Source organism: Sarcophilus harrisii, chromosome 1, assembly GCF_902635505.1.
Source record: "Sarcophilus harrisii chromosome 1, mSarHar1.11, whole genome shotgun sequence".
Lineage (NCBI taxonomy): Eukaryota > Metazoa > Chordata > Mammalia > Dasyuromorphia > Dasyuridae > Sarcophilus > Sarcophilus harrisii.
In genome coordinates, this window is record NC_045426.1 from 338,914,528 (window position 1) to 338,927,900 (window position 13,373).

General features: G+C 35.4%; 1 protein-coding gene across 6 annotated transcripts in view; it reads right to left on the reverse strand.

The window, feature by feature from the left end:
* Positions 1-517: 517 nt before the first annotated feature.
* The window catches only part of LUC7L (LUC7 like), a 45,877-nt gene continuing 33,021 nt past the window's right edge, over positions 518-13,373 (reverse strand). For 4 of the 6 annotated variants that reach the window (XM_031945683.1, XM_031945687.1, XM_031945686.1 and 1 more), the window contains 5 exons: positions 7,608-7,784; positions 6,101-6,189; positions 4,493-4,522; positions 3,092-3,256; positions 518-2,521 (listed from right to left, as the gene is read on the reverse strand). In XM_031945683.1, the coding sequence (XP_031801543.1) occupies positions 2,383-2,521; positions 3,092-3,256; positions 4,493-4,522; positions 6,101-6,189; positions 7,608-7,784 (600 nt within the window). In that variant the 3' untranslated portion in view covers positions 518-2,382. Of the gene's footprint in view, positions 2,522-3,053; positions 3,257-4,492; positions 4,523-6,100; positions 6,190-7,607; positions 7,785-13,373 lie in introns of all 6 variants that reach the window. The other 2 variants (XM_031945684.1, XM_031945688.1) reach the window with 1 other exon arrangement.

Below are 13,373 nucleotides of genomic sequence, written 5' to 3' on the forward strand. Positions count from 1 at the left end.
ACAAAGAAGAAAGCAAACTAATTTAAAATCAGAATATACAAATTAAAATTCTAGCTCTTTTTAATGTGACCATGGACAAATTAATATTCTTTCTCTGGATATTAGTGTTTTGTCTTGGAAATGAAGGTCTTGGAATTTAAAGATCTCTTGGGGAAATAATCCTGTGAAGAATGAGTAGTCTTGCTATTAGGAAAATGTGGAAAAGTCAGGGACCAACCATTGACTACAACATATGAGGATTTAACAAATCTCCTATCTTTCTTGTTCTATTATAACTTTCTAAACCGTATAATTCCCCATTGAATCACTGAGCACTGAGAAAAGACCTAAAGAAGCAATCTTACTGGCAGTTAAAGATGGTGTGCTCTTCTGAGTATGCAGTAAATGTCACCCAATTACAGTTCTCTTGGAATTCAAGGCTTAACAAGATTCAGCTATACATTTGCAAAAATAAAAACAAAGGTTTCCTGGTTAAAATAAAAAGCTAAATAAGAAATTACCCAAGTTCTACACCAAGTGACATAAACATAAATCTTTAATGTGAGTTAAGACTGGCAAGAGAACAGCATATTTTACTTACATTTGTATACTTAGACCAAAACTCCTCATAAGCAAAGGTGCCACAAAAGAAACAACTCCCAGTTGTCATGATATTTGCAAAATGTTGCACAGACAACAAATCGATGTAATGTGGGTTCCATTCTACCACTGCCTTTTTAATGTGGAATCAATTATCAGATGCTTTGGGACATTAGGTCCATTTTGTTCAAGAAAGAGAAACTCACCATGGCCATAGACCTGTCCTCTCCTTGGGGGTTGGGAGTAGAAGGGGAAGGTCCATGGAGGAAGTATTGGGAGTACATGAAAAAGGAGAACCCTGAACATAGTAAAGACTACAAATAACCCATAATTAAAATGTAATAGTTGTTGGAAAAAACAGAACTAGATTCCCGCAATAGCTAAACATGCATCAATAAGACCAAACAGACCAAAAACAGCTTCTGTATCTCCACAGAAACTGAAGGTGGGAGAGCCTATGTTAAAAGGAAAAAAAAAAAGTTTATCAGAAGCTCAGCTCCTCAAAATTCTCAACACTTAAAACTAAAAAAAAAAAAAAAAAAAAAAAGGAGATTTCTTCAATATCTACAAATAACATGTTCACCAATTTGAAAATATTCATTTGGTCATACAAATACTTGCTGTATGGGATTAAAACAAATTAACCTGTGGGATAAAGTTTAAGAGACTGCAGTCTCTTGGCCGCCTCAAGAAATGGAAGAAAACAATTCAGATGAAGAGGTTACTTATGTGAAATCACACAGTATTTTAAAGAGAAAAAGAAAAAAAACTATGCTAATCCTATAAGCCAAGGTGTTCACAGCACCAACTTTTTTTTTTTTATAGTGCCCCTACAGATGAGAATTTCTGAATATATGATTTGATTACATATTGATTTGTCATTGTCTGAAATATAAATGGTAAACAAAGAGACTACATTGTAGAGTTCAGGTAATGACACAATCCCACAAAATCTGTGCTCCGATTGTAGGATTTTTTAAAAAGGTGTCAACCTGTACTATACAAAAATCAATTCAGCATATGTAAAACCTTTATAGGTTGAATTCAGGTTTTAACCAAGAAGGATACAAAGAATAGAGAATGAAGAAAAGAACCAAATTTATAGTCAATTTGATTCCAGTTTTTAAGATGAAATAATTTAAGTAATTTAGGGCACCCCATCTGTAAAGTATTCAAGGTGCTCCAATTATCTTTCTGAAGCAAATGTGTACAATAAGGGGCATAGATAATAATCTGGATTTGAAGCATCAAATAATAGAAACTCAAAATGAAGAGGCCAAATCATTTAAATTCTTGATTCTTCTGTGTATAAACCTAACAGAAATAGCAAATTCAGCACCAGTGGTAGTAATGTAACTAATAAGTTAGTAAGGTAACTAATCTTATAATTCAAGCCTCTGAAAGGTCGAGGTGAATGTTTTCTAAATGTTATAAACTGGGGGATAAAAAGGGGAGGAGAGAAAGGGAAGTAAGGTGGGGAGAGGGGAGAGAAGAAACTGATTACATTTCTGACCACGGGGCTAACTGCTGCGTTAATTAGGATGAGGCAACCAACAAGTTACATGGGTGTCACTGGCCTATACTGAAGACAATCCATCAGATCAGGTTTTTAAAAATTCTTACTAAACAAAATTCCAGTAAACAGTATGTAACTCTGTATCTCTATAAACTCACAGCTATCTTCAAAACAATAAAAATTTAAAACTACAAAAGATGAGCTGTATTCGGCAAATATAAATGGAAAATTTAGGCTGTGTGTAGAATGTTTTTATCAGACTATTTACAGTGCAACACAGAGTGAGTTCAGATCTCGCCAGCTTCTCTTTCTTCTGATCTATTTGAACCAGCATGGCCATTTGTACCCTCATGCCTTTTTTCAGCAAAGCTCTTTTCCTTCCTCTCTTTATCCTGGGACTTCTCTCTTGAAGATTGATCTCTAGATCTAGGAAATAGAAATAAAAATCAATCAGTGTATACTGAAAATTTTTGATGGGAAGATAATTTCCCACCCCTGCCTATTAGTAAATCATAGAGATTAAGTCCTTTGTTGTGACAAGTCGGGCATAATTTTCCCATTAATTTGATGTCAGAATATTAATGTTCAACTGTGAATTCATGTTTGACCATATTGGCCTCTATTCAAAAGTCTAAGCCTATGACACACACTCACTCTACTTACTGCCAGGGTAAAGATCTGCTCGAAGTCAGGCAACACTCACAAGAGATATAACTCCCAGCAATCGCATAATGACTGTTCCATGAACACTGCCTATCTTCTCATTTTTCAAACTCCATTCTGAGTTCCAACTTCTATCCTCTCCTATGAATTGCTAAACATTTCCATGGTAACTGGCAAAGAATTACTACAGGTCTTTTGCATACTGAGTATTTCTGGTAACCTCACACCAACCCACGGCTTGGCTAAAAACTTTTAGGACCCAATGACCCTGGTAACACAAAGAGAAGGAGCTCACTCCTGGTTGCTGCTACGTGAAGGAGTCAGAGTAGTTACTTGTGTTTCGAACTTCTGTCTCTGGAACCTCGGCGATGCCCCCTGCTATGGCTACGTGAGCGGCTACGGTGTCGCCTATGTCTGTCCCGAGATCGTGACCGGGACTTTCGTCTCTCACGAGAGCCTGACCTTGACCGCCTACGCCGCCTGTCCCGAGATCGTGACCTAGTGGTGGCAAAAACCAAAAAGCTAAAAATTCTTAAAAGAATGCATAATACCATAAATATTTACAAAGCATGTGTTTTATATAAATTTCATTTGAACTTCATAACCCAAAGAAAAGCAGATATTTCCCTCACGGAAAATAAACAAACAGAAACGAAAAGATTTAGTGACTTACCTAAAGGCATACAGCTGATAAATGGCACAGCTATATTTGAACTCAACTCTTCTCAGTCTCTTAATTTAGTATTTTCCCTCACTGCACCCTTGATTGTTCCATATAAAAATCAAACTGTCTTAAGCACATTACCAGTTCCAGAGCTTTTTAGCAATTTTATAACTCCTATATAAAGGTCTTGTTGACAAATGGTATCTAATGGAACAATCAAAGCTAAGAAAAATATCAAAAAGCTTTCATTTAATCTTTTTCCAGTTCTAAAATTCTCTCTCTACAACCCTTCCCCCCACTCAATGAGAAGGCAAGAAATAAGATATCAAAAAGTGTTCCTACACAGCTACAGGAAATAGTTTCTTATGAAAATAATGGTTTTCCTCCTACTGCAGAGCTTGAAAAATAAATAGGCACATAGAACAGAGGGCCTGGATTCAAAAGATCGGAGTTCAAATCTGGCCTCAGAAACTTACTAGCTGTGTGACTCTGAGTATGTCATTTAACTGTTTGCCTCATTTTCCTCATCTGTAAAATGAGCTGGAAAAGGGAATGGTAAACCACTCCAGCATCTTTGCCAAGAACAACCCACAAAGAATCAAAAAAATAGGACAAAACTGAACAATGAAGATATTATAGAAGTGATTATAGTGCTCAGAATCTTTGATTTCTTAAATCTCCTTTATATTTGACATATTCTATGTCATTGTCAAATGTCCTTGGATATTGACTAATTCATCCTGTCTTCTGTCCTTTTTTACTTATCTGATGTTCCTTTTTTCATAATTATTTAATATTTCATTTGTAGTATTCTACACATCCCATAAAACATTCCTGAAGACTGAGACTGGCTAAAATTTAAAATTAAAAAACTAAGGAAAAACCTATTTGTGTGTAGTTTTCACTCTTATTATGTGCAGTAGAAAGTAGAATTCCTGAAATAAAAAGCCCGTCCTCTCACTTATTACCTTGATCTCTGTTCTTGTTCTTCCTGGTTCCCCTATGAAGTTACCACTATCTCCACTTCACAATAAGGAAAAAATCTCACCATATATATACAATACACCTACCTTCTTCGATCTCTAGTTCTTGATCCAGACCTAGAAAAAGAGGCAAACATTTCATTTTCCACAACCATCATATTGAACTAAATAAATGAACAAATCATATTTATATGGAGCCTCTGGACATATGAAGTGCTTTCCCCACAATTACCATCTGAAGCAGGTGTCATTACTCCCAGTTTACAGAGAATGAAACAGAGTCTGAGTCTTTATTAAAGAGTTTGACTTATCCAGTTACATACCTAGAAATACAAGAGCCAGGACTTTTGACATACATGTTACAATACATGCCACAGCTTATAGAAGAACTATACACTAAGTAGCTCCACAAAGAAAATTATATTAAGGTAATAACTATGTTTGAAAATAGTTATTAATACAGCTAACTTGGAAATGTTTTGCATAACTGCATATGTATAAATTCTATCAACAGCTTGTGTCTTATTTATAAATGAGAAAGGGAATTTAGAACTCAACATTTTTTAAAAATTATTTTTACATGTAATGGAGGAGAAATATTAAAAAGTTTAAAAAAAGTAATGAATCCCTAAAATCCAACTCTACTAAGTGTACCTTTAACAATACCACACTAATTACATGCTCACTTTACAAACATTTTCTATTTTTATCTCCTCTTTCTCTAGGGATAAAACATGCAGAGGCAAGATAAGAGATTAAAAAAAAAAAAAAAAAAATCAAAAGGAGCCTAAAACTATTTTTGTTGATTTGTTGGATTGATGACTACAAAAAAATATTAGCTTTAACTCTTTTATCCCATTACTCCCCCTTTAAGTATTTTATGTTCTAGTTAACTGTTCCCTTCACTTGTTCTGTCCTGCCTCATTAAATTCACAAGCAACTCCATAAGACTGGATCATTTTCCTTCCCCATTTCTATCTGCTAAAAGTCTTCACTTTTTTTTTCAGATCTAGCTCCTCCATAAAGTCCTTCCTGATCTGAAAGACAGCAGTTACCACTGCTGTACCCTAGTAACAAGGGTGCAAAATCTGAGATCAAAAAACCTAATGATCAAATCCCATCTGTCACCTATGTTTATTTGCTCTGTGAGTTGGGGAAAGTCACTTTCTCTGGCCTGTTCTCATCAATAAAATGAAGGGGACTGAATTCAACCTTTATGGTCCTTTCTAAATATGAATCTTAGATCCCATGTCATCTGTTCACCACAAAAAAAAATCTTTCCACTGCTTTTATCCTCACTACGAGTCACTGTAACATCTATTTGTCCATGTGGACAAATTGTGTCCTGCATATCTGATTATAAGCTTTAGAGTGTTTTCATCCCTAGCTCCTAGCAGGAACTTACTAAATCTTGGTTATATTAAATATGTAGAATCTCACTCCTGTTGTCTGGAAAGCTGTTAAAACTGGGGCAGCTAGGTGGTGCAGTGGATAGAGCACCAGCCCTGAAGTCAGGAGGACCTGAGTTCAAATCTGGCCTCAGACACTCAGACACACTAACTGTGTGACCCCCGGGCAAGTCACTTAACCCCAACTGCCTCAGCAAAAAAAAAAGAAAGCTGTTAAAACCACAAATTTTTCACAACTAGTCTATGTGCCACTTGATTTTCCTCATGTGTGACTGCTGAAACTCACCTTCTGCCCAGCCTTTCTTCTCGCTCTCGCTCTTCTCTCCTCCTCAAACGATCTTGATTTCTTTTCTCCTGTTTTTCTGCTACTGTTTTCTAAGAGCAGAAAGACTTTTAAGATTTAAATACAGTAAAATTTTAAAAACAAAAAACCCCAAGAGAATGGCTTTACAAGAATTTAAGGGATTTCTTAAGGGTCTTTATTCTGCAAAATAAAAGACTATGAAACTGTCAGAGAAGTCAATTTCTCTAGGTACATTTCACAAATTTAAGATGACACAATCAATCCAACAAGTAAGTACTTCTAGATTTCATCACAAAAATTTCCCAATTATCTACTTAATATTTCAGTGCTTAGCAAGGTACCTGGCATATGGTAGGCACTTAATGCTAACTGACTCACATTGCTTCAAAGTGAGTCAACCCAACTTCTTAGCAGATTCTATACTTTTCTCTTTGTAACTGTGCTGCTGTAATCTCTGGTGTTGAGTTGCCTGCAAAATCTTATCAATGACCTGTGTTCAAGAGGAAGCATGCCAAATACAAGCACCCAGGGCAAAAACATCTATAAAACTCTCAGTTTTAACCAAAAAGAGCAACCCATTTACAGTGCGATTGTGAACTATTCTGAGCTAGAACAATGATCTGTTGAGTATATAAAGCTGCCAGTCAGCATAAAAGAAAGCAGGGAATTTTATTCTGAGAAAATAAAACTAAAAAGAATATATCCTTTAATATTCTCTTCTTGTCCTACTTTCTAAGCAAACTGACACACAGTCCAGCCCTGGGTGATTTGTTGAAGTGGGACATAAATACATGGTCTCAATATATTAATATGACAACAGGCAAGGTAAAAAAAACCTCTTCATAGACATTCTCTGACCAAAAAAAGTCTGCATCTTAGAAACCAAAAATAAGAGGAAGATCTAGAGTGCTGTGATATACCAGAATTAACAGATTTAGAGAAAAGCTTCTATAAAACCCAAAGTGAATAGTCCCTATACTCTGTAGTTAAGAAATTATATTAGAATTTTTAAAAACAGAAATTAAAAAAGGATAGTGTGTCATATGGGGGATAAAAACCCACTGATCTTGCAATCAGAAAGACCTTCATTAGTTAAGGTCCTAGTTCTTCTTCTACTTACTGTGTGACCTGACTACATTGGTCCTTACAAAATGGAGTTAATATACAGGAACATTGGAGGGCTGCTCTTCAAAGATCAAGCATATGTGAAAGTACTTTGGTAAAATATAAAACACTACAAAAATGCCAATTAAAAAGTTATTACCTGTTTATTTTCAAAGTTTAAAAATTCAAACATGAAAAGATTTAATTTTAAAAACTGGAATGTTAAAAGCCGATTGTTTCAGTATAAAATATAAAGCATCCAGTTATAGAGATCTGTAAGACAAGGTTTCTCATTCTTTTGATTTGGCTCCAATGAAACCAAACATAAATCCACAGAAATTGAAAGGAAAGGAAAGACCAGATATTAAATAGATAAGGAACTTACCCTCAACTGATCCAGTTTCTCACGAATCTGAATAAATCCCAAGTGTAATTTGCCCCCGAAGTGATCTGCAAGACGACGATCATTATCATGGAGACCCAGGTATGCAGAACATACCTCACAAACTCGAAGTTTCTGCTGCTGGAAACTAGATGCTGGCATGGAATTTCGATATTCTTCCTAAGTAGCAAAAGAGGGGAAAAATTGGCTCAAAATTTCAAACTCTTAAATTCCCATCTCTCTTGTCTTTCATTCTCATTCTTCTGAAATTGTCCTTTGTCAGTTTCTTAACCTCTAGTCCCATGATATCCATTCCTATTATCATTTTCCTGGCCATCACTCCCATTCTGATTTCACCTGCTTTCCCTCTATCTAGTTTAATATCTTTTTACAATAATTTCTATAATATGATCTCTTCATTTCACCTTTCATATCTCTAGCTCTACACAAATGCACTCTTCTAGTTTATGTTGGGGCAAGTTGATGCAAAAGCAAGCTATGACAACAGGGTATATAATTAAGTCAGGTGATCTAATTTCACCTGAGCCAGCTACTGAGCAATCCCTTTAACTTTAATAACTCCCAGGAGTTTAGGCCCAAAACTTTTCTACCCTCTATAAATATTGTCCACTCCTCTTCACTCAGGGGATGTTCCCTCCTAGTCCAACACAAACTTTTTAAAGATAAGACCAAAATGCTCAGTTAGCTTCTCTTGACCAGCCTAACATAGTTCTCATCTCCTGTCTTCTCTGGAAGATGATCATCTTAGTAGAAAAGCAAACCAGTTTACCCAGATTTCAAATATCAACACTGAGTATCTAAGGAAGAAAGTTTCAATAAAAGTAGCAGGGAAGATCCTAAGTATAAAGGAGAAAAGTATCACTGAATGACGGAGCCTTCCACAGAGCTAATGCCTTCAAACATGAAGGATAGATGACAGCTCTACTAAAAACTATCACACAATGATACTATTTTTATGTATCATTTGTACATTTTACAAAGTATTCCATAAATAGTGAAGAGGAAAAATTTGCCCTGAGCTCAGACTAACTAACTAGGTCAGGTACCTGCTAGTTTCTGACTTTCCTCAGCAGTCTGGAGTTGTATTGCTACAATTTTTCTTATATGCTTTTTAAAACTTCTCTCCTTTTACCTGCAGTCCCTCTGGGACCTAGGTTCCCTCTCTTCTTTGCTCTTTCCCTTCTACCAACAAATATACTCAGTTTAAATCGATACTAAAAATAATCTTTCTAATCCCTGAAAGTTATCATCCCTTTCCTTTCATTTTGACAAAATTCAGGAGTAGTTTGTTTTTTACTTACCTACCAACTCACTCATTATTGCTATCATCTAACTTCTACCATAACCATACAAGCTCAAAGATACTCCTAACTGCCAAAGGACTTTGCCATCATCTTCCACTGCTACCCATACCCTGCTACCAGCAATTTTGCCAAATCTGATGGTCTTCCCGCCACTTCCCCTGGCTAAAAGTACAGCAACTAGTCACAGACTATGAATCGGCAATGTGCTCTCTTTCCAACCTGAACTGGCTCGTCCCTTCCTAGGCAACCAACTTAATCTTCCTATTGGCTCACATATAATACTCCACCATTTCCTATCTCTGTGCTTTTACAGAGACTGTTCCCTCAAGCCTAAAATGCATGCCGCCTCCTCTCCTCCACTTCTTAAGAATTCCAATTTATTTCATAGGCAGACCTTCAACTAAAGTCTTTGTCCATCCTCTTTAGCTCCAAGTGTCTTCTACAAACAACAAAAATTACTTTGTATTTGTTTTATATACAGTTATATGTATATATGCTATCTCTCCCCTCCATTGACTATAATCTGAGAGCTAAATATTATCGCATTATTGTATACCTTCTTCATATATATATATATATAAAATAACTCTTGTAACAAGCAAAGAATTCTTGTACCTCTCTCCTACAATTTCTGATGCTTCTATTTAATAAATCTACATTTTCCCTGAAAGTTTCTCCTGGACCCTCTTCTTCAGCATTTCATTCACTCCCAAATCTTAAAATACCACACTGATACATAGAAAAATGAATCAAATTTATGTCATTCTCCAATTAATAATCAAAGAATATAAACATGAAGTTTTCAAATGAAGAAATATAGTCACATGGGAAAATGCTCTAATAATGCACGGATAAGAAAAATGCAAACAACTGTGGGAGGGAGAGGGAGAACTACTTCATACCTATCAGACTGCCTAAGATATCAGAAAAAGAAAATGATAAATTTAAGAGGGGATTAGGAAAAACTGGGACACTGATGCATTGTTGGTGGAGTTGTGAATTGATCCAATCATTCAGGAGAGCAATTTGGAACCCTGCCCAAAGGGCTAAAAAAAGATCATAAAAAAGGGTACAGGATCCACATATACAAAAATATTTTTAATAGCTTTTTTAATAGTGCAAGGATTTAGAAATTGAGGGGATGCCCATCATTTGGGGAGTGGCTGAACAAGTTGTGGAATCTATTATTCTACAAGAATTAATGAGCAGTCTGATTTCACAAAAACCTATATGAACTGATGCTCAGTAAAATGAGCAGAACCAGAACACTGCATACAGAATAGCAAGATTATGTGATGATCAACTATGATAGACCTAAATGTTCTCAGCAATATAGGGATGCAAAACAATTCCAATAGATTTGTGATGAAAAATGCCATTCACATTCAAAGAAACAACTTCTGAGTCTGAATATGCAAATCAAAGCATATTCTTTTTACTTTTTTCCCCTTCTTATGATTTTCTCCTTTTGTTGTGAATATGTTAATATGAACAATGTTAATGTATTTAACATTGTTGTACAAGTATAACATGTACTTGCTGTCTTGGGGAGGAGGATGTAAGGGAGGGACGGAGGGAGGGAGGAAAAATTTGGAACTGAAAATCTTATAAAAATGTATGTTGAGAGCTATTTTTACATATAATTGGAAAAATATTAAAGTGCCACATTGATTAAGGTGCCTAAGAAAAACCTCTCCTTCCAGAGATTTAGTTTCACATTCTCAATTTTCTATTGGATATTTTCATGCTAATGTTTCACCAATATTTCACTGGAGGGGATGTGGGAAAACTGGGATAATAATGCTTTGTTGGTGGAGTTGTAAAATGATCCAAAGATTCTGGAGAACAACTTGGAATTATGCCCAAGGGATTATAAAACTGTGCATACCCTTTGACACAGCAGTGCCATTACCGAGTCTATATCTCAAGGAAATCATAAGGAGGGAAAACGACCCACATGTGCAAAAATGTTTGTAGCAGCTCTTTTTGTGGTAGCAAGCTATAAAAAAGAGTAGATGCCTATCAATCGTGGAATAACTGAACAAAAATGACGAACAAACCGATTTTAGAAAGGCCTGGAAAAATTTATATGAACTGATGCTGAACAAACAAGTAGAACCATTAATACATTGTACATAATCACAGCAAAAATGTGCAACTGATTTAACTATGAAAGGCTTGGTTGTTGTCAATGGTTCAATGATTTAAAGCAATCGCAATAGATTTTGGACAGAAAATGTTAATCTGCACCTAGAAAAAGATCTAATAGACTGAATGTTAATCAACATATGCTATGTTCACTTCTTTCTGTTTTTTTATCTCTCCCATTTTTTCCCTTTTGCTCTGATTTTTCTAACATGATTCATAAACCAATATGTATAAAAATTGTGTATAAAAGCAATGTGTACTACAATAATAAAATGTTTCCCAACATTCCAAAGTCAATATATTCATAACTAAATTCAACATCTTTTTTTCTCCCAAACTCTTACAGACCCACTGATTTCTGTTCACTGTATCACATGATCCTTCCAGTCATCTAAGCTCAACTTCATTATCTTTTCACACAAAGGTTAATGGAAAAGGCTAAGTCAATAATTATCCAAGCTCTAATCTTGCATTTTTCCTCATCTTCATTTCTGTTCCCACTGCCAAGATCATACTTCACAGTAATTCTTTCTCACTTGAATCATAATCACGGGATCATAGCATTAGACTATCACTATTCAATCAATTTGATGCTACCCAAATGGCTATGATTGTGATCGCTCCCTTCCCTGGAGACCTATAGTACTTTGTTTTTTAATAAAATCTAAAGAATTCCTATTTACTTCTCTAAGTTTTCCTCCCACGGTTTTTCAAGAACAGAAATATGAAATTACATCTATCTCTGTTATCTCCTGATAAATGATATCTGATTATTTACCAGATTGCTATGTATCCTAAACTAGTCAGCAAAAGTATTAGTACAAAGCCGCTGCTTACATGAACCACAACTTTTTGCCAATCACTTTCCTCATCAAGTCATTTCTGCCAGAAAAAAAAAAAATCAGAATGAAAATATTGCCAGAAATTCCAGTAGTTGGTTTTGCTAATCTTTTTCAAATGCTGGGAAAGACTAACAAAATTACCCACACCTGAGATTTGCTTCAGCATGACAGAGATGGCATTGATGTGTGTATGCACACATGTACACACAAAGATTTGCTAAACTGGATTCCAGCAAATCAATACTACAAATCAGTAATACAAAGCTTTCAACTTCCACAGTATGTTCAAAGTGGCCAGGAACATGACCAAGATGAAGACCTGGATCTACCATTCACTGTGTGACATTAGGCAAATCATATCACCACTCTAGGTTTACCATCCATTAGACTAAGCCAATTATAAATGCCTAAAGCTTTCTGTGAACTTTAGTGACTATCACTAAATGACAAAAAACACTAAGGTACTATGAAAAGCGCTAAATATAAAAATAGGAGTGGGGTTTTAGCAGCTGACTCATCTATAAAATAGGGATAATATTCCTCAATTTTACAGAGTTGTGAAGCTCAAACAAGATGACAGTAAAAGGCCTTATAAACATAAAATTCTAAATTAACTTAATTTTTCAAAAGATTTCTAAATGACAAAGAAAAAGTCAAAGACAAAGAATATGAGTAAATGCCCACCAAGTGGGGAGTGACTGAATAAGTTATGGTATGTGAAAGTAATGGAATACTATTATTCTATAAATAAGCTGACTGTAGAAAGGCCTGGAAAGATTTATAGGAGCTGAAGCCAAGTGAAACAAGAAGAACCAGGAATACAGTATACACTGTAACAAGACTGTGCAATGATCTAATATGAAAGACTTGGTTCTTAGCAGCTTAGCAGTCTTCTGAGACTACAGCCCAACCTCTGGGATGGCTGGGGAAAGAAATCTGAGAATATGCTTCCGGAGATTTCTGTGATTATTCTTTTCCAGAAGAGCATGAACCTTTTTATGTAGGCAGTTCCCATACCTAAAATATGTACTCACATAATTTAAAGAGATTATCTAATTATCTAAGGATGAATATTTGTGACATATCTCCAACAAGCACTCACACAATTTGTTTTGAAGACACATTACCTTCCAAAAATAATTGTCAAACTGCCACATCAAGAACTCCTTATAATATACTGAAGCTTGTTTCCATATAATCTCTACTAAATGGTCCTATTGCTTCCTTCTATGGATAAAAGGAATAAGCTGAATTCTTCTTTTGATGAAAAAAAAAAATCTGAAAACATATTTCCCAGTCCATCCACCAAACCTCTTTTTACTTTAGGCTAATGAGCTCCAGGTTCCTTCCTTGCAACCTTTTACAACATAGTCATCTTTCTCACACCTGTCAAATACATAGAACCCATTACAGCCCAGCATGGCCTTTCTGAAATAAAGCTTCATTCCTGAACT